Source organism: Cherax quadricarinatus, chromosome 25 (assembly GCF_038502225.1).
Source record: "Cherax quadricarinatus isolate ZL_2023a chromosome 25, ASM3850222v1, whole genome shotgun sequence".
NCBI classification, from domain to species: domain Eukaryota; kingdom Metazoa; phylum Arthropoda; class Malacostraca; order Decapoda; family Parastacidae; genus Cherax; species Cherax quadricarinatus.
In genome coordinates, this window is record NC_091316.1 from 2,323,182 (window position 1) to 2,346,620 (window position 23,439).

A 23,439-nucleotide genomic window follows, 5' to 3' on the forward strand; every position below is an offset into this window, starting at 1 on the left:
GTTTAGCAACGAATTTGTTTACCGATGTGGTATTAGGAGTGAAACGCTGTCGTTAAGTGAGGTGGGGCTGTATATGTATATACATGTCATGCCAAATAGGCAAAGTTGGTCAATTAGCAAGAACTCGTATAAAATTAAGCCCTTTCTAAAATTTTCTCTTATATGTTTAGCCCTTTCAGGGTCCGTCCCGTAGATCTATGACTTTACGTTCAGGGTCCAAACCGTAGATCTACGCCATGAGCTCAGCTCACTCTGATAAACTGTGAGTGGTACATTTGGGCCTAGATATGAGAGAATACATCTTATGTGGTATGTGTGCACCACATAAAACAAATCCTGCAGTACACTGTGTATAATGAGAGAAAAAAACTGAGACCATGATTTTCGATTAAAACAGCGACTTTGCAGTGTTTTTTCGTATGTTTTTTATAGTTGTATTTGCGATTTCTTGGTCTCATTTGATATAATGGAAGACATATTACAGAAATAAAGATGATTTTGATTGGTTTTAGCACTGGAAATGGCTTGAAACTGAGCTCAAAGTAGCGGAAATGTTAAATTTTTGCCGATGTTCAAGAGTAAACAAACGACCTCACACGTCTAATACACGCCAGCTTGTGGGTCTAATATACATTCACAAATGTGGTGATGATATTTATACAATTATTACAATATTGCATAACAGTAAATCTTCTATTTTTTGGTGTGAATAAAAATTCATTATGTGAATAAAAAATCAAAATGGAATTTATTTGTAAAGCCTCAAAACGTAACTAATGAACAGAGGAAATGTTAGTTTAGTGCCAGGAATACCTACATTGTTTATTCTGGACCCTATTTTGAAATTGGAATATTTTGAACTGTGTTAAATTGGCCAAATTACCAATTTCTGATCACTTTATTTTGTAGTTGAAACAGTTGACTTGGCAATTTCTTGTGCTCAATCGATAGAATAGAAGTAATACTAGTGAAATAGCTAAGAATTTGGTCAACTGGAATAATGTAATTGGCCTAAAGTGGGAGTTAAAGTCGGCAAAATCGCCGATTCGTAAATATCGCTGACACATCAAAATTCGCGAGAGCATAATTTCGTCAATTTTCCATCAAATTTTGTACTTTTTTTTCATTACCTTCACAAAAAGATTCTCTATCATTTCATAAGAAAAAATAAAAATTTTTTTTTTTTTTTTGAAAATTCTTGGACACTGGGGCACCACTTCAGATTTTGGCCTTGGACCCTGAAGGGGTTAAAGGTACATTTTTTTCATTTATGTTAATGTAAAAAACAATAATTTTTTATCAAAAGAACCTTAGAAATCTTATCTAACCTTTTTATAACAAGCGCAGTTTAATTTAGCCTAATCCAACTAAATATATTTCAGATAAGTTTACAATAATTTAATAAACAAACACAATGAAATTATTTTTTTTGTTAGGTTCAGAATAATTTTTGCGAAATTATTGCATACACAAATTTTCGCTTGCCTTGTTTGGCAAGAAGAACGTTGCTCAGCACGACATATATATAGTATATATATTCTTCTTCTTTCAACGTACCAGCTGTATCCCACTGAGGTGGGGTGGCCCAAAAGGAAAAACGAAAGTTTCTCCTTATAAATTTAGTAATATATACAGGAGAAGGGGTTTTATATATATATATATATATATATATATATATATATATATATATATATATATATATAAATATATATATATATATATATATATATATATATTTTTTTTTTTTTTTTTCAACAAGTCGGCCGTCTCCCACCGAGGCAGGGTGACCCAAAAAAGAAAGAAAATCCCCAAAAAGAAAATACTTTCATCATCATTCAACACTTTCACCACACTCACACATTATCACTGTTTTTGCAGAGGTGCTCAGAATACAACAGTTTAGAAGCATACACGTATAAAGATACACAACATATCCCTCCAAACTGCCAATATCCCAAACCCCTCCTTTAAAGTGCAGGCATTGTACTTCCCATTTCCAGGACTCAAGTCCGACTATATGAAAATAACCGGTTTCCCTGAATCCCTTCACTAAATATTACCCTGCTCACACTCCAACAGATCGTCAGGTCCCAAGTACCATTTGTCTCCATTCACTCCTATCTAACACGCTCACGCACGCTTCCTGGAAGTCCAAGCCCCTCGCCCACAAAAGCTCCTTTACCCCCTCTCTCCAACCCTTTCGAGGACGACCCCTACCCCTCCTTCCTTCCCCTATAGATTTATATGCTTTCCATGTCATTCTACTTTGATCCATTCTCTCTAAATGACCAAACCACCTCAACAACCCCTCTTCTGCCCTCTGACTAATGCTTTTATTAACTCCACACCTTTTCCTAATTTCCACTCTTAATTTTCTGCATAATATTTACACCGCACATTGCCCTTAGACAGGACATCTCAACTGCCTCCTCGCTGCTACATTCACAACCAAAGCTTCACACCCACATAAGAGTGTTGGTACTACTATACTTTCATACATTCCCTTCTTTGACTCCATAGATAACGTTTTTTGACTCCACATATACCTCAACGCACCACTCACCTTTTTTCCCCTCATCAATTCTATGATTAACCTCATCCTTCATAAATCCATCTGCCGACACGTCAACTCCCAAGTATCTGAAAACATTCACTTCTTCCATACTCCTCCTCCCCAATTTGATATCCAATTTTTCTTTATCTAAATCATTTGATACCCTCATCACCTTACTCTTTTCTATGTTCACTTTCAACTTTCTACCTTTACACACATTCCCAAACTCATCCACTAACCTTTGCAATTTTTCTTTAGAATCTCCCATAAGCACAGTATCATCAGCAAAAAGTAACTGTGTCAATTCCCATTTTGAATTTGATTCCCCAAAATTTAATCCCACCCCTCTCCCGAACACCCTTGCATTTACTTCCTTTACAACCCCATCTATAAATATATTAAACAACCATGGTGACATTACACATCCCTGTCTAAGACCTACTTTTACCGGGAAGTAGTCTCCCTCTCTTCTACACACCCTAACCTGAGCCTCACTATCCTCAAAAACTCTTTACAGCATTTAGTAACTTACCACCTATTCCATATACTTGCAACATCTGCCACATTGCTCCTCTATCCACTCTATCATATGCCTTTTCTAAATCCATAAATGCAATAAAAACTTCCCTACCTTTATCTAAATACTGTTCACATATATGCTTCAATGTAAACACTTGATCTACACATCCCTTACCCACTCTGAAACCTCCTTGCTCATCCGCAATCCTACATTCATGCTTCTTGTTTATCATAAAAAGTTTTAAAGCTTATTTAATATGTTATTGATCTGACAACACATTAGTTATGCATCTGTAATAATACAATTTGCAGTAGTGATAGATACTTTGTAGATGTGAGCATTTTGGTAAAATGCTCACTAATAAAATACGTATATACTTCTTCCACTCGCAGATGCCAATTGAATAATTTGCAGTACTGGTCTGTTTATTTACAAGTTCGTAATTTCAGTCTAGTTTTCTGATAGTTACAACTAAAACGGAATATCATCAAAATTGCCCGTGTATTAAATCCATCTCAAAAAGTTTTTGTATATACATAATTGCCCATAAAGTAAGATTGTTAAACCACTAGAAATCCAAGTTTTTATATACAGTACATCATATACGTACTAAATAACTTGTTGGCATTAATGCTGATACTTCTATAAATATTTTATAAGCCAAATAACACTGAATCATACAGGTTAAGCACACTTTTGTGAAAAATAAATTTACAAACCATGTGCTGTATTTGTACCTTGGCTTTATCAAAGCTCCCCTCACTCAATCTCTTTCTCAAATTTTTTATCCAGTTTTGTGTTCCTGAGTTAACATGATAATTAAAATTTGAAAACTTACAAAATCTTTCTTATTTTAAGAGGGTGTATAAAAGAAAAAATAATACATAATTTTTTGTTATATATAGTATTGCATTTTGTACATGAAAACTTAATTCATGTGAGCTATATGGTCACTTCCCTGACTAAGAACAGTTTCCAGATGAAATAAAACATCAGTCATGTATTATTATTATTATTATAATCAAGGTAAGTGCTAAACCCAAAAGGGTCATACAGTACTGCAGGGAAGGGATGTGTGAAAGTAGAAATGTGTGAAGGATAAGAGTGAGTGAGGGGGCAAGGGTAGGAGTTAGTGGAGATAAGGAAGAGTGTAAGAGTAATATTTAAATCAAAGCTGGTGCAATAAGTTAGTTTCTGCTCAAAGCTGGTGCAACATGTTAGTTTTTGTTAATAAGACAAAGACAGACACCAAAAATGGAACGTTCAGTGAGGACATCAGAGTGAGTGTGTTCAGATGGTGGAGAAGTCAGAAGTGAATCTTGTGGTTTGCTGATAAACAGGAAAATCTCTTAAGATATGGTGGACTGGCAATGTGACCTGTTAGTTCATGCAGTGTGGTGCTGAGCATTTCTCCATGTGGTATTCATTGGTAAGTCAAGCGTCTGATATGGAGGTGGGAGAGCATATTCTCCCAACCATGACTGGTGGGAAGAAGATATGGCCAGTATTCTAAACTCAGTGCGATAGAAATTTTTTTTATGTGGTCTAACTCGGACCAATGAATGGTGGACTGAGCAGCTGAGTCTGCTTGTTCACTGTTCCAAACACTGACATGTCCAGGGACCCAGCAAAAAATGACTTCTTTATTCCTGCTAGAAATGAGGCGTAACCAAAGCTGTATATGAAGGATGCTGGGGTGAGGGGAGTCAAATTTCTGGATAGAAGTCTGAAGCAAATACAAACGAGGCAGGTATGGATGACGTGTATGACAACATTGAGAATTGCATATAACTCTGCTATGAAAACAGTGGCATTAGATTATTCCCACAGGAAAAACAGATGCATACCCAACACCATTGGGGGATTTAGAACCATAAGTGTAAACTTATTTAGCACGAGAATGAGAATGGAAATGTTCAATAAAGAGTGAGCATGAAGTTGCTGTAGGTAAGTGAGCTTTTTCACAGAGAAGTGGGGAGGAGCAAATATGAATCACTGGAACTTCCCAAGGAGGAAGGGAAAAGTAAGATCCAGGGTGAACGTAAAGGGGAGGTAATCAAGGGAAGCCACGGAGAGTGAAGACGAGGAAAGCAGCGTAATAAACAAGGGTAACAAACAAATTACCCATACTAATATCCATTATCATAACTGGAATACACAAATAACCCACACATAAGATAAAAGGGCATCTTGTGAAGGTTATTGGGTGTGTTTTAGCAACAGAAAATTTAAACCCCCCATGAGAGATGGCCCAGTTGGAAGTGCAATCAACAGCACACTGGAGAGAGGCCACCGCAAGGCAACAGTCAGTGCTTGCACATGCTATAGCAAAATCGTCGACATTAAGAGATGACCAGACATTAGAAGGGAGAACAGACGCAAGATCATTAATGGTGAGCAGGGAGGAGGATAGTACTAAAAACAACCCCGAAGTATGTCTTCAATGTGGAAAAAGTTGGGGGAAAACCATTATACTTAACTGGACATGGAAATGCTTCTGATAAGACATCTTGAAGGAAAAGTGGCAAACTGCCCAGGATCATGGAATGGGCTGGAGCCAAGGTGTAGTAATGCCAGGTTACTTTTTTTTTTTTTTGAAATAAAAAAAAAACGGCAGCAATAATTTATTAGCAAAGGCACTGCATATGTATGTATCTAAGCAGATCATGGGATCAATGGTAGACTGGTCCAAGGACCCCAATGGAAATAAGTCACTTTGACTTTTTTGGGTTATCCTAGGTAATCTCTACATATGCTGCTATGTATGCTAATCTATGTAACCGTATTTATGTGTACCTGCATCTGAATAAAAACTAATTTATTTACTTACTTAAAAACCAAACTGATGTAGGCAGAGAGAGAATTTTGGGTTTCCAAGTACCGTACTCAATGTTTGTTAACCAAGCATTCCAGCAACTTAAAAATTGCAATAATAAGAACAATGAGACTATAATGAGAGATGTCATGGCCCCAAGTACCTAACTTACAAAAAGGATATTGAGTGATGTAGAGTATAAGTGTTGAAGCATATGGAAATGGAGGCCATCTGACCCAGCTGCTGTCAGTTGACATATGGAGAGTGTTGACATTTTGCAGAGAGTGAAGGGCAAGTTGTAAGGTTCCTCAAGATTGGAAGAAAGAAATGAGGATGCGAGATGTAGTCCCTGGGATATACATACAAGTGGATGCCAAGTGCTGTGGCAGCCTCAGGCTCTGCAACACTATTGCCAACAAATGTAAGAACGAAGCAAGGTCCGGAGAGTACTTGTCAGTCAACCTCTGTTCCTTCTTCCAGACTGTGTACATAGTAGTAGGGTAGTAACAGTGGATACATATGCTCACCAACAAATATCACACATTTTGCTATGTGAATAACATGACAGGGAAGCCCTCTTGCCTGTTTATAAGTTAGGAATATGACTGTAGTTATTGTAACAGTAGCAATCCCATGCAGTGTGTTTCAAACACACTGTGCTAGTCAAGAGACCACCAGGGTACACATTTGCAATAATCTTGATCCAAGGTTCAGGGGATTGCATTTGATGCAGTAAGAATAGAGGCAATAAAAAGTTGTAACAATACGATAGATGATGAAGGAGAAGGAACATTAGGCAAAGAGGTATGGTGTGTGTAAAGAATCCAATCTATTCTGATACATTATAGGAGCAATAACTAAACACCTGCCTGCTGAAAATGGTTCTCAAATACATTGAAGTAAGTGTTTAACCCTTTGAGGGTTTTCGTCGTACTAGTACGTCTTACGCATAGGGGTTTTTGACGTACTAGTACGCATAAATTCTAGCGGCCTCAAATCTAGTGGGAGAAAGCTGTTAGGCCTTCATATGAAAGAATGGGTCTATGTGGTCAGTGTGCACAGTCTAAAAAAAATCCTGCAGCACACAGTGCATAATGAGAAAAAAAAAAACTTTGACCATTTTTTTGGAATAAATCAGCGACTTTGCAGTGTATTTTCGTATGGTATTTATTGTTGTATTCTAGTTTTCTTGGTCTCATTTTATAGAATGGAAGACGTATTACAGAAATTGAGATGATTTTGGCTGGTTTTACAATGAAAGGTGCCTTGAAATTGAGCTCAAAGTAGCAGAAATGTTCGATTTTTACCAAACTTCAAAAGTAAACAAATCGTGCCAAGCGTGCAATACACGTCAACTGGTGAGTTTAATATTCTTTCACAAGTGCACCAATAATATTTATACCATTTTTTACACTAATGCAGTAGTCTGCATAACAGTAAATCTTATATTTTTTGAGAATAAAAATTCAAAATGGAAAGCAAAAGAATATAAGAGGGACCTTGAGACGTGACTAATGACTAGAGGAAATGTCATTTTAGTGCCAGGAATGTCTTTCTTGTTTATTCTGGACCCTATTCGGAAATTGGCATCTTTTGAAATTTGTGTGAAATTGGCAAAATTGCTAAATTCTGACCACTGTACTGGATAGTTGAATTTCATAAATGGGTGGTTTCTTGCACCCATTCGATAGAAAAAATGGAGTTCTAGCGAAATATTCATGTTTTTTGTCGACTAGTACAGCGAAATTGGCCGAAAATGGGGCTCAAAGTGGGCAAAATCGCCGATGCGTAAACATCGCCGAGACCGCTAACTTTGCGAAAGCATAATTCCGTAAGTTTTCTATCAAATTTCAAACTTTTGGTGTCTTTATGATCGGGAAAAGATTCTCTATCTTTTCATAAGAGAAAATAATTTTTTTTTTTTTAAATTTGGCCGACCCTGAGAACGAGTTTCGGAGAGGGCCTGTCGACCCTCAAAGGGTTAAGTCACTTTCAAAGAACTTAAGAACCACTGAGACGGCTTTCTGCGCGTTAAAGGTGTCTTGAATTGTATTAAAATGTTTATCTGTTAATCTGTTGTCTTCCAAAACGAACAGTCTCTATGGAAATCTTCTTCATTTAATTTCCTCTGTGCCTCTACTTGTGCACTTTTGCAACTTAATTAGATGTTCCATCCTCTCAAACTAATCCTGAGGGATAGGACCAGTGGACAACAAAGGAGTAGGAAAATTAACAAATTGTCTGGATGTTCCTTAGGTTGGGCACCTTGTCCAGCCATTCCTAGAGATTTTAGATCTGGTCAAGGACAACTATATACACTGCCAATGGGAGCAATGAGGGTGGTTAGGTGTAAGAATGAGAAGAGGAAAATGATCATTGACATGAAGATCAGGTACAAGAGACTAATCAAAGTTCAGTGATATAGATCAAAGATGTAAATTAGAATACTGTAGCTAGAACTCATAGACTGTATTTTATTGAGTGTAATACTTGCAAGGATAAAATATTTATAGAATTGATTCACATTAAATAGTTAATATTCGAGATGACAATTAGAAGATGCTGCAATATTAAGTGATGCAATAACCTTCCTGTTAGACAGCGACTTCAGTATCAGCTCTATGGATAGTTTGTGAGGATGGTGGACAGTCTGTGTCTCGCTGTTGTATGACTACAGAAATTTTTTCAACTTTATCCTCCAGATGAATAAGAATATTTCTCAATTCTTCCAATCGTGCATTTGGATCTGGAATAACAGTTCGTTGTGTTGCCACAGGATGAGATGACCAGATAGAAGGTTGACCCAGTACTGCTGTTGGCAACATGTTCACACTGTCATCTTCACCATCTGTATCACTCATAAAAGTCCAGCGCCATGAGGATCTAGCACCTTTGGTTGCTGGTCTTATGTATGAAGGTCCCCTGGTGAGTGTGGTCTGACTAATGGGTAGCTGAGCTTGTGAAGGCTGCCCTAACTGCCCTTGTTTGTGATGTCCACTGGCTCCAATTTGCAAAGCACGAAGATGCAGCAGGCGTTCACGCTTATCCAGTTCGTGTTCTCGCAGAGCTACATCAAGAGCCTCTCTCATGAGCTGTGAGGGAAGTGAAACTTCATGTTCAGGAGGGATGAACCCAGATATGAATATTTCAAAGAGTTTGATCATTAGCCTTCGTGTTCCAATCACCCTAGAGAAGAATAGGAATACTGTATCACTGAAACCCCGTGTGAGATTTGGGTATACGGAGACAATTGGCTTCTCCTGAGATCCCATGATGCCAATACTACTGAGGAGACACTGTTGCATTTTCTGAGGAATAAGACGATTCTTGAACAAGGCTTCCACTTGAATCATTAGCTCCACATGTTGTGTTAATTGTAGAACCTCTGACCTGCAATTTTAAAGTATTATGCAACATATCACCTTTATAAAATTTATATTACTATAATGATAATAAAAAAGTGCTAAACCTACTAGGGTCATACAGCACTGCAGGGCAGAAACTGATGCAGGATCAAAGGATAAGCAAGGGTGGAGAGGACAACAAAGGTAAAGTTAGGAAGGGCTATGAAGAGTGCTAAAGGAAGGATTATCAAAGTTCACAAATCACTGGGAGTGACTGAGGGGCGAGAAGATTCAGAGAGGTACAATAATTATGTACATTAGTTAATGTACATAATTATGTACAATAATTATGTACATTATGTACACACTGATTTCTATCCCACATTTCAATTAAAATCATGTTCTGCATACTGTTGATTGTGATATGGGACAGAACAGAGCCAAAGTTAGTGGTGAGGAAGAGTAATGATACAGTTATCATAATAGTTTTATTCAATATAATTGACTTATAAAAACACACAGGGGCTCTGGTGGCCTGGTGGTTAACGCTCTCGCTTCACACGGTGAGGGCCTGGGTTCGATTCCCAGCCAGAGTAGAAACATTGGACGTGTTTCTTTCCACCTGTTGTCTATGTTCCCCATCAGTAAAATGGGTACCTGGGTGTTAGTCGACTGGTGTGGGTCGCATCCTGGGACACTGACCTAAGGAGGCCTGGTCACAGACCGGGCCGCGGGGGCGTTGACCCCCGGAACTCTCTCCAGATAAACTCCAGAAACGTGAAATAGTGAAGTGTGAAAAAGCTACTTCTGAGGACACCAGAAAGAGTGAATGAACAAGAGAAAGTCGAGTGATGGAAGGAGAGCCCATACGTATTTACCAAATTATTACACTATCATTATATTTGTGGGGAAGCACTAAACCTGTCAGGATCATGTAGTGTCTGGGGAACGGGAGGAAATCAGGAATGATCTAAGGAAACATAGCCCTTCACAAGCATTGAAGCAATCCCCTTCAAGAGACTGCACAATGTAGACAACTCCACGAAGTACAGAGAGAAGCAACAAGTGATCATCTTCATATTTTTAAGTACTACTTTAAGATTATTCCTTTCTTTACTGTGATTGGTTATAATGAATAGAGTAGTTTTATTAACAATGACAATACTGTACATGATAAAAAACTGATACAGACATCCTGTTTTAAGTTAGAAACATGATTATCTGCAGATACAACAGCCAGTCCATCACTTTACTAAACCACTCAGCTAAGCCTGGGTGGAATGGCACCAGGCTTAGCACCATTATAAATATAAAAATTATAGATTTAAGTACACATTTTTGTTTATTCTGTAAAATTATTTTGTATATGTACTCTGTCTTAATATTAGCTGAATTCTGGTATCAAGAGAAAAATTCTAGGCCCAACAAGTTTTCTTCAAAATAAGTCTTATTCGAGTGACACCTATAAAACAGGATATTAAAAAATGCATAAAGAATTACTGTGACAACTGAAAGATTGAATTTTTACCTCTGTTGTATGGCATACATGTCACTGACAGCAAGACCCACAAGGAGGTTGGAGAGGATAATATACACCAGCACAATAAAAACCACCAAAATGAAGATGCACAAAACTGATGACCCTGATGGTTCTGCCAGAAAAGTTGACTCGTAGTTTAGTTCCCCGGTCATCATTACCTGCATGAAATAAAATAATAGTCATAATTAGTGAAATGACACCTTAAAATTTCTGTAACTAGAGTAATAGGTGGTTACAATTTAATTAAAAAAATACCTTAGAACTTTGAAAGTAAGAAGCATTTATTGTACAGGATTATAATTATTATCAAAATCAAAACTAAGCGCTAAACCATCAGGGTCATACAATGCTACTGCATTACATACAATGAAGGAGGACTGATCTACTCAGAAATATATCAGAGATTGACCTTGGTTTATCCTGACCATGAACATTTGAGGGAAATCCTCTCAGTACATATATTCTATTCAAATTTATTTATTTATTTGCAAGTACATGTAGTACATTGAGATTATGTATTTACAATAATGGGTTGCAGTGCAAAGAGAGCCTCTATTATGCCTAGGCAGTATGGTTCGTTAACCCCTAATGAGAGGCTCTTGATCTAAGGAAGGGGTCTTGTGCTCCAGTTCCTTGAATGGAGTCTAAATGCCTTCATTCCCCCCCCCTCCAGGTGCATTATGACCCCTATGGCTTTAGTGCCCCTCCCCCATGAACATGTGATATGGTTGGTCAAGATATGATTTGATTAGGATTTTTAACCTTAAGGGTTAGCCACCCAGGATAACCCAATAAAGTCAGTGCATCATTGGGGTTTGTTGATTTGACTTCAATTAGGGCCTTTTGATTAATCTTCCCCCCATCAAGGAGGCGACACACAATTTATTTATTTATTTATTTATTTATTTATTTATAATTTGAGCACACTTACTGAGGTACAAAAAAAAAATACAGATAAGAGCAGCATGCCAAAGCCACTTATACTATGCATAGCATTACGGGCTGGCTTAAAATTAACTTAAGATTAACTAAGCAATGATGAAATCAGTGAAAAACATTAATGTAAACTGATTACTATAAAGCACAAGTGATTATTACAAAGACAGGTCATATGGTTGCATGCATTGTTATAAATTCAGTAGAATGGAGTATTCTGTTAGGTAGTGTATTTAAAAAATAATAAAGTTAGATTGGGTTTTAGGTTTAACATTTATGTGATATAATTGTGAGAAACATTTAAGATATACAATTTATAAGGTTCAGTTATTCAGTATTTATTTGGTTTTGGGTGAGTAAGTGATCTTTGAGAAGAGACTTGAATTTATAAACAGGTAGTGTTTCGTTTATATTTACAGGTAATGAATTCCAGATTTTAGGGCCTTTTATGTGCATTGAGTTTTTGCATAGCGTGAGATGGACACGAGGAATATCAAAGAGTGATCTGTGCCTTGTGTTATGGTCATGTGTTCTGTTGAGGTTGGCAAGGAGATGTTTGAGGGGAGGGTTAATATCAGAGTTGAGTGTTCTATGTATGTAATAGGTGCAGTAATAAGTATGGATGTTTTGTATGGTGAGTAGGTTGAGTGTATTGAATATTGGTGGAGTGTGCTGCCTGTAGTGAGAATTTGTTATCATTCTAACTGCAGCCTTTTGTTGGGTAATTAGTGGTCTGAGATGGTTACTTGTTGTTGAGCCCCATGCACAAATTCCATAGGTGAGATAGGGGTAAATAAGAGAGTGATATAGGGCCAGGAGGGCTGACTGTGGAGCATAGTACCGTATCTTCGATAGTATGCCTACAGTCTTGGAAATTTTCTTAGAAATTTGTTGTATATGTGTATGAAATTTGAGTCTATTATCAAGGTGGATTCCTAAGAATTTTCCCTCTGTTAGCTTTGTGATAGGTGATCCGTTTATCATTATGTTAAGAGGGACATCTGTAGCTCTGTTACCAAACTGAATGAAGTAGGTTTTGTCAATGTTTAGTGTAAGTTTGTTAGTACTCATCCAGGTAGATATTTTCTGTAATTCGGTATTTACAGTATTGGCTAGCGTGACTGGGCTCGGGTGGGAGAAGACGTATGTTGTGTCATCAGCAAATAGTGTGGGTTTGAGTAATTGAGAAGCATTTGGTAGGTCATTTATGTATAGGAGAAAGAGAAGAGGGCCAAGGACACTTCCCTGTGGGACACCAACTGTAATTGGTTGTGCAGAAGAGTTTGCCCCATTTGCGTATACATATTGGCTTCTGTTGCTGAGGTATGACTTGAGGTAGTTGAGGGAGTGCCCTCTTATACCATAGTGTGACAATTTTACGTGGAGCAAGTCATGGTCAACTGTATCAAAAGCTTTACGTAAGTCAATGAAGATCCCCAGTGGGACTTCTTTTTTCTCTATTGCAGTGTATATATGTTCTAGCATGTGTATAATAGCAGCATTAGTATTTTTATTAGGCCTGAATCCAAATTGGCAGTTGATTAACAGGTACCTACTTGCTGCTAGGTGAACAGGGACGTTATTATTATTATTATCAAAACCAAGCGCTAAACACACGAGGGTCAACAGCGCTGCAAGAACAGGGACAGCAGGTGTAAGGAAACAAAAACCTTATTTCACCCATGCCAGGGAGCGATCCCAGGTCCCTCAGTGCCTGACCTATGGAAGTTATCAAGCTTGTCCACTACTCAATAACAATATTAATAATAATAATAATAATAATACATTTATTAATTACAAGTACATGTGGCCTGGTGGCTAAAGCTCCCGCTTCACACACGGAGGGCCCGGGTTCGATTCCCGGCGGGTGGAAACATTTCGACACGTTTCCTTACACCTGTTGTCCTGTTCACCTAGCAGCAAATAGGTACCTGGGTGTTAGTCGACTGGTGTGGGTCGCATCCTGGGGGACAAGATTAAGGACCCCAATGGAAATAAGTTAGACAGTCCTCGATGACGCACTGACTTTCTTGGGTTATCCTGGGTGGCTAACCCTCTGGGGTTAAAAATCCGAACGAAATCTTATCTTATCTTACAAGGTATACAGACCATAGTTTATTTATTTATTTATTTATTTATTTATTTATTATTAATTTGAACATGATACAGAGAAGTACAAGGAATACAATTTTTTAAAAGTGCAGCATGCCAGACATCAGTGACATACTACTATAATAGAAAGCCCCTTGTTATGCTGAGTATTTCCCGCAAATTAGGTTAGTTTTGTCCCAGGATGCGACCCACACCAGTTGACTAACACCCAGGTACCCATTTTAATCTGATGAATGAACAGGGACACGGACAGCAGGTGTCTTATGGAAACACGTCCCTAATGTTTTCCAGCTGTACGGCCCCTCAAGGAAGGTTCCTTGATGTTGGTGAGGGGCTCTTGATTTAGGGAATTGGATCTGTGCTCCAGTTCCCCGAATTAAGCCTGAATGCCTTCCACATCCCCCCCCCAGGCGCTGTATAATCCTCCGGGTTTAGCGCTTCCCCCTTGATTATAATAATAATAATAATAATCCAGCTGTAGGGGAGGAGATTCGAACTCCGGACCTCAGTGTGTGAGCTGAGTGTTTGTAGGCCCCTGGGTGAGTAAGTTTATCCAGGTATACACAAATACAGTTACAAAGATTATCAAACATAGCAGCATATGAGTAGAAAACCTGGGAGAACCCAAAAAAGTCAGAGTGACTTATTTCCATTGCGGGTATTGTGAGGCCCCCAGAGAAATTTTTTTTTTTTTATATTTTATTTTAAACATGACATTACAAAATATAATATGTAAAACTCATTTAAGTCTATAAATTAACACAATCCTCCCTACAGCTAATGTTACACACCACACTTACAACTTCGTGTGGGTACACCCCCCCCCCTCCCTGCTCCCTCATCCTATCACTTAACCCAAACCTGTTGGAGCTACTCAACAGAATTACATGATATGAACAACACTTATATACACATCCCTCGAAATGGTACTTAATGATCGACTACAGACCATGCAATGCATTGCACTGAACATATTATACAGACATATTACCCTCCCCCCCTAGTGGTTATCCAACCACCCCACTATTTACAACCTAACATACTATAAACAATGAATGTTGCCTAATCTAAAGTCACACAGCAATGACCCAAACATTAATTTATGTAATTGTCCTAATGGTTCAGTTACATAACAATATGTATTACACAACAATGGTGATATAGAAAAGTCACAAGGACATACAAAATTACTACAAAACCATAAGAATAAACTTAGTCTCAAAATCCAACACATGTAAGCCTTTACACATTTAAACATGCAATTCCAGTGTTAAAACAATCACACAGCTTCAACTATGACATTCAAGCTCTATACAGCTTATATGGACATTACATAGTGCTATTGACAACAGTACAATACAACATAAAATATAACCATGACACAAGTAACACATAAAGACTGTGCCTAGCACGCACCTAACCACAAAAACCTATAACACCACTGTTGCCCAACTTTATTTACACTATCTGACGTGCATTAACCTCTTTACTCTCAAAACAAAACTGAAAATTGCAGAACACCAGTGACGAACAATAATGCACAGACATTAATACAAACATATCACATCATATCTCTGGACACCGTGCATGATCACAGCATCAACACTATGCAGTGCAAGGCACCTAGAAAACAAGTTGGAGCAAACACATGCAATTATTATAGCAAATCTCCAAATTACAATGTCATTACCGTAAATCAATATTACCACACACAATATGTATAATAAGTATAAAGTCCTGTCACACAAAAACTGGCCAGCTCCACAGGTGCTAGCACCCGTGGTCCACATATTATTCACTCATACATCACTCATCCAACACTCTCGCAAAACTTTTGTTATCCATTACCAGGGAGGCAACCCTGTTTTCACCCCTGACTTCCCTACCCCAGCAACACTTTCCAATCATACCCTCCCCTCCCTCGTATATTACAAGTCTAATAAAACCTGTAACGTAAGTTGCCTATATCCCTCTGAAAAATCCTTCACCCACCTCCTCCCATAAATTTCCTTATTTCTACATACCGTTTTATAGAACGTTAACGCTAACACCCTCCTCTTCACCTCAGTAACCTGTTTGCCCCGCAATCCCCACACTATATAGATATAATCTGCCATAATGTATCCCACAGCTCTGATTACACGTTCCTCCCAACCCCCCACGTCGAGACTTAATGCTCTCAATACAGAAATTCCTTTACCTCCTATCCTATTTATCACCCTATTTAACCACCCCTTGACACTCCTCAGTCCATCACAAAAATATACTATATGAAAAGCCGACTCCTCCCCACCACATATCCCACACTCCCCCCCGTCAACGACTCGTCTATCCCGTAGAACCACACCCGACGGTAAAATGCCGTGCAGAAAACGATACATTACATCCCGAACACGAGGTTGCAACCTCATCCTACTCAACCTATTCCATATACTTCCCCATGCATACATGGGGAAAATTCCCTCTACAGGCGCTACAACCCTCCCGGCTAACAATCTACACAACCTACCTATTTTAACCTTTGCTGGCTCTCGATCCCACGCCAGAGCCCTCAACACAGTTTCACACTCGTGCAACTCAACTCCTGTATACATACGTTGCAATCTGTTATGGAGCCTGGCCAACCCCCCCCCCCCCCCACCCACACTTTCCCTCATCACCTCCCTTTTAATGAAGACACATTTGACCCTCCGCTTTAAGTCCAGCAATCCCAGCATCCCCTTACTTACAGGTAACATTACCACATCTCTCTTAATCCAATCACAGCTCGAACCCCACAAGAATTTAAAAACCTTCCTAAGTATGTTCGTTATTGCTGGCCCAGTTAATGGGAACACGGCTGCCACGTGCCATACTTTGCTATACAGTAAGATATTAACAACAATGGCACGCTGCACAAGGGTCAAATGATAAGGTCGCAATGCACCCAAGCGTCCCTGAATCCTTTCTACCATCCTAAGCGAGTTTTCCATGCGTGCCACAGGTAGATCGTCTGCATAAATAAGACCACAGATTGTTAACGAATTCACCTGCTTCCTCACAACTGCACTACCCCAATCAACCCTACCCGCCCAAGCTCCTAACCCCATGACCATGGATTTATCCGAATTTACCCTCATACCAGTTGCCCCTGCGAACATTTGTACTACCCCGTCTAATGTGTCCATTGACATCCCCTCCCTGATCAGAACAGTTGTATCATCCACATACCCAATTAAAACTGGCCAAACCCTCGCAACCTCACACCCTGGTCCCTCTACGTGACACATACGCTGCTCCATCAATCTATAAAAGGGGTCCTGTACGCATGCAAACAATAATTGTGACATAGGACACCCCTGCCTAAGTCCCCTATCCATTACAATCTTCCCACCCAATCGACCATTAATCTGTACCCTCGCCATTGCACCTCCATACAACGCCTCAACCCAGCCCACTATTTCTTCCCCAAACCCCTGACCCCTGAGGATGGCTTTCAATGCTTTCCGATCCACTCTATCGTATGCCCCTTACCAATCGAGCGCCACCAAACCTCCCTCCCTCCCCCCCCCTTTTGCCTCCACGAAATCCCTAAGTAACCCATGCCCCTCCACCATAGACCTCCCTGGCAAACCAAACTGAGTTTTTGATACTACCCGCCCTACCACACACTTTACCCGATTTCCCAAAATCTTCGCAAACAATTTATAATCTGCGCATAACAACGAGATCGCCCGGTAATCCCGAAGCGTATGCTGCCCCTTACCCTTCGGTACCAATACAACGACAGCCGTTGCCTGCTTCTCACCCAGCTCACCTCTCTCCTTCATGCAATTTAATAACCTAACCAGAAAATGCCTCAATAGTTCCCAATGCTGCTGATAAAACTCTACCGGGAGTCCATCAATTCCCGGTGCTTTGCCCTTTCGCATTCCACTTAAAGCCCTCCATATTTCCCCCTCAGTTATTTCGCCACCCAGTGCTTCCCTATCACTGTTACGCAACTGACATACCACACTCCCACACACCTGTTCTAAAACCCCATCCTCTACCCCTTCTCGTTGCCAGTACTTCTCATACCACTTGTCAGCAAACGCCCCCATTCCTTCCGTAGCTTGTATGACCTGCCCCTCCCTGTACCCTCCTATCGATTCATGAACCTCCAACCATGGAATAGCCATTGCCTGCTGTCTTTGTTTCTGCCTACGCAATACGCACGATGAAGGTCTATCGCCCCATAACACCTCTTCCACCCCCGCCTGTACCCGCACCGCTTGGAACCTCTCATCCTGTACCTCACGCAGCCTCCCTTTAATTGCCATAATTTCATCCATTGGATAAGTGCCCGCCACCGCCCCCTTCGCATAACAACCCCGTAATCTATCCTCCAAATAGTTAGCAAGCCCATATTTTAAAGAATTGATACGTTTCCCTTCCTTTACGTAATATTGCTTAATCCGTTCTTTAGCCACACCATCCCACCACATCACCACATCCTCTACCCCTTTTATCTCTGCACGTAACCCCTCCCACAGCGTTGCAAATCCCTCTATCCCCTCCTCATCACCTAACACACTTGTATTTAATTTCCAATATCCCCTAGATATACCTGCTAGTGACTCCCACGCCACCTCTGCTACTACCGCCCGATGATCCAAATAAGCTACTTCTATTGTACGGAAAAATGTCAACCCAACCCCTTGAGATATATACAGCCTATCCAACCTAGCAGCGTAACCCCGTCTTACAAAAGTGTGCTCTACCTCCCACGCCCCTCCTCCAACCGCATCCCGCAACTGAATATCCCTCAAAAGATCTCGCAAGGCCGCCGACACGTGCCCCGCCCCTTTTGGTTCCACGTCAGCCCTCCTAATAACGCAGTTCCAGTCGCCACCAACGATGGCCACTGCAGGTAAACCACGTAAGAAGAAAACTAGTTCTTCACATACAAAATCCCTTTTTACCCTCACATCATTTTCCGCTGGTGCATACACACATACAAAAGATACCCGCTGTCCCATCCACCACCCATCCACGCGCAATACTCTTCCCCCTCCTCCCCCCTCACTTCTTAGCAACACAAACGGGCTTGCCTCCCTGATCAATATACCCACACCACCTTTCAGACGTGCAGATGGCAGAGTCATGACCTGAAACCCCTCCACCTCGAGCACTCTTCCCTCCTTGAAATTGTGTTCTTGCAGGAACACTACATCCACCCTATATTTATACAGAAACATTCGAAACCATTCCTTCTTCACACTATTACACAGTCCATTTACGTTCACAGTCATACACCTAAGGCCTCTTTATAGTTTCCAACCCTTCCTCCTCTCTTCATTCATCCCAGGGCCTCCTGCCCCAGAGCCAGCACAAGGCTTCACACCATCAACCCCTCCCCCTTTTTTGCGATGCCTCTTATCGTGACTGCTTCGACATTGCTCTTCCTTCCTCCCAGACCTCTGCGCCGGCGTCAGGACGTCATCTGAGTCTGACGCCGCCGCTCTCTTCCTCGTGATGCCCTCTACATCCATGTTATCTTCTGAGGTTCCCTCACGATGAACCTCAACCTCCACCACGCCCCGTTCCACAGCACACGGCGACAACTCTCTCTTACTAGTTGGCCCGTCAACCCTGCTATGTTTTTTATCCTTACATTCCTCTACAGGCACCGCCGTGTCTCTCACCAGCTCAGGAACAACATCCTCTGCAGGCGGTGTCAATGTCCTTAACACCTCCTGAAGCTCTTCCTCTATAGCCTGCACCTCCTCCTGCACTTGCACTTCTGTACTTGTCCTTTGTGTAGTAACAGATCCTTTTACATCACAGCTTACCTCACACATGCCATTCTCCTCTTTGGAATCCTCCACCTCTTCACTCCACAAGCGCCCAGGCCCTTGCTTGCGCACCGGGCTCTCAACAGCTATCACGCTGGTAACTGGTGCTTCACCAGTTTGCGCTGGCGCCCTCCTCAGCTTCACGCACTCTGCCGCCATATGGTCGTATGCCCCACATATTCTGCACGTACGTCTCTGTCCGGCATACGATACCATAACTTGCGTCCTGAAGTCCTCCAACACGACGTAAGACGGTATGGGATGTCTCAGAGTCATCTTCAGGGAAAAGGTACCCTCCGGACGTCCCATGTAAGCACCTGCCGTCCACTTGCCCTTTTGTGCCAGATGTACGGTTCCATATGTCTCAAAAACACTCCTTATGTCAGCCTCATCTGCCTCAAATGGGACATTACGTATCTTAACCCACGTAAAGTGGCGAGATACGTCGATCAAACGCACCTTCACAGCTGGAGTAGCGTCAAGACTCACGTCTTGGAACCTCGTCACCAAAGACTCATACACGGACGTGGAATTCAGTTTGACGAAGATTCTATAAGCCCCATTCAGGGCTACACCATACACCTCATCGTCCTGGATTCCATAGGTCTCCCTAATGATTGTCGGGAGTAAGACTTGCACTGAAGAGGGTGAAATCGCCCCACGAAGCAGCTCAATACCAATGGTATTTACGCGCCTCCTCACACTCAGCGCCATGTTGATACAAGGTAGCTCGCCTGAACAGCAGAGGGGTGCAGCGCACAACCTCACTCGACCGTGGTCAGGCAGCGAATCAACGTGATGGGGGACAAGATTAAGGACCCCAATGGAAATAAGTTAGACAGTCTTCGATGACGCACTGACTTTCTTGGGTTATCCTGGGTGGCTAACCCTCCGGGGTTAAAAATCCGAACGAAATCTTATCTTATCTTACAAGGTATACAGACCATAGTTTATTTATTTATTTATTTATTTATTTATTTATTTATTATTAATTTGAACATGATACAGAGAAGTACAAGGAATACAATTTTTTAAAAGTGCAGCATGCCAGACATCAGTGACATACTACTATAATAGAAAGCCCCTTGTTATGCTGAGTATTTCCCGCAAATTAGGTTAGTTTTGTCCCAGGATGCGACCCACACCAGTTGACTAACACCCAGGTACCCATTTTAATCTGATGAATGAACAGGGACACGGACAGCAGGTGTCTTATGGAAACACGTCCCTAATGTTTTCCAGCTGTACGGCCCCTCAAGGAAGGTTCCTTGATGTTGGTGAGGGGCTCTTGATTTAGGGAATTGGATCTGTGCTCCAGTTCCCCGAATTAAGCCTGAATGCCTTCCACATCCCCCCCCCCAGGCGCTGTATAATCCTCCGGGTTTAGCGCTTCCCCCTTGATTATAATAATAATAATAATCCAGCTGTAGGGGAGGAGATTCGAACTCCGGACCTCAGTGTGTGAGCTGAGTGTTTGTAGGCCCCTGGGCGAGTAAGTTTATCCAGGTATACACAAATACAGTTACAAAGATTATCAAACATAGCAGCATATGAGTAGAAAACCTGGGAGAACCCAAAAAAGTCAGAGTGACTTATTTCCATTGCGGGTATTGTGAGGCCCCCAGAGAAATTAAAAAAAAAATCACAATAGTCAACAGTTCAGCATATATGTAATAATATAATAATATACTATAAACTTATACATGATATACGACAGTAACTGTGAACACTTTTCACTTAATCTCTGGAGGCCCTCCCATGCCTTAATCGAGCCCTGTGTGTGGCTAGCAGTAACAGCCTGGTTGATCAGGCCCTGATCCACCGCGAGAGGAATACTGATACAACAGTCCGACACCTCTAAACTTTTATTCTCTCGGGTTACTGACTTCTTCAAGGGCGTTGAATAGTAAGTTTATTTAAGCACAGGTATACATAAGTGCAATTATCGTACAATGTAAAATACCTGGAGAGGATTTCGGGGGCCAACGCCCCCGCGGCCCGGTCTGTGACCAGGCCTCGTGGTGGACCAGGGCCTGATCAACCAGGCTGTTACTGTTAGCCGCACGTAAACCGACGTACGAACCACAGTCCGGCTGATCAGGTACTGACTTTAGGTGTATGCACCGAGAAATAGACACCTCTCGGTTTATATTTCTTGGTACATACACCGAGGTGTGCATCCCCAGTGTTCCTTCAAAAGGAAGGTAGGATTTTATGCTCCCGGTCAAGGATTTTGATCCAAGAAACTGCAACTACCCTGCCTTTCCTGGATCAAATTTGATTACCTCTCATTTTCTAGGCGCTATAACCCTACGGGTTTATTGTTTTAAAATGATAACAATAATCTCTGTGTATATCCACAGAGGTGCGCATCTCAGTGTATGTGCACCGAGAGGTGCATAATCTGTCGGCATATATACACAAGAAATATATCAATGGTATATAATACCGACAAGATAATGAATTAGATACATGTGCAACATCTGGGTATCTATTTTGTACACGTTTCGGCATCCAGTGGCTTTATCAATACAATACTGTGACATAAATGGAAGACTGTAGAAGAGGAGGTAATTAGTCCCTCAGGGACTGATTAACTTCTCTTATATATATATATATATATATATATATATATATATATATATATATATATATATATATATATATATATATATATATATATATATATATATATATATATATACACACACACACACAAGATCACAGTAAACAGGTGATTTCAGAATATGCAAAACAACCACTTTGAAAGAATAGAGAAATTCCAAGCGCTTTCGTGACTACTCACATTATCAAGGAACTATGAAAGTAAAGCATCCAAGGAAGCTATATAAGGGGTCTGGCCAGCACCTCACTATCAGATCCCACGACGGTTAAACACCTGACGCGCGCCGACCCAACTTGGATAGGTCCTTTGCACAACTCACCCACAAACTATTCTACCCAAGAAAATTTAAAAATTATTATTTATCCAGTGTATTATTAAATTCTTCCCAAATTCTATTAATTATAAATGGATCTAATTTATATATTTCCTTTGGTTTATATAAATTAGATCCATTTATAATTAATAGAATTTGGGAAGAATTTAATAATACACTGGACAAATAATAATTTTTAAATTTTCTTGGGTAGAATAGTTTGTGGGTGAGTTGTGCAAAGGACCTATCCAAGTTGGGTCGGCGAGCGTCACGTGTTTAACCGTTGTGGGATCTGATAGTGAGGTGCTGGCCAGACCCCTTATATAGCTTCCTTGGATGCTTTACTTTCATAGTTCCTTGATAATGTGAGTAGTCACGAAAGCGCTTGGAATTTCTCTATTCTTTCAAAGTGGTTGTTTTGCATATATATATATATATATATATATATATATATATATATATATATATATATATATATATATATATATATATATATATATATCTATATATAAATATATGTATATATATAAATATATATATATATATATATATATATATATATATATATATATATATATATATATATATATATATATATATATATATATATATATATATATATATATATATATATATATATATATATATATATATATATATATATATATATATATATAAACACACACACACGCAAGAATTTACTTTAGGGATCACAATACTGTATTCTTATCATTAGTGTACAGGAAACAAAGAGTTTTAATCTGACAAACTTTTATCGTTCACTGGGTATTATGATGGGAATCCGCAGTTAACAAAGCGACAGTTTCAGTATAACTGAACTTCACACGTAAGATATTGCATTT

General features: G+C 40.0%; 1 protein-coding gene across 2 annotated transcripts in view; it reads right to left on the reverse strand.

The window, feature by feature from the left end:
* Window positions 1-3,957: 3,957 nt before the first annotated feature.
* Window positions 3,958-23,439, reverse strand: part of LOC128690065 (transient receptor potential channel pyrexia-like) — a 44,691-nt gene continuing 25,209 nt past the window's right edge. For both annotated transcript variants that reach the window (XM_070088553.1, XM_053778627.2), the window contains exons 3-4: window positions 10,762-10,931; window positions 3,958-9,279 (exon numbers count right to left, since the gene is read on the reverse strand). In XM_070088553.1, the coding sequence (XP_069944654.1) occupies window positions 8,484-9,279; window positions 10,762-10,931 (966 nt within the window). In that variant the 3' untranslated portion in view covers window positions 3,958-8,483. The remainder of the gene's footprint in view (window positions 9,280-10,761; window positions 10,932-23,439) is intronic.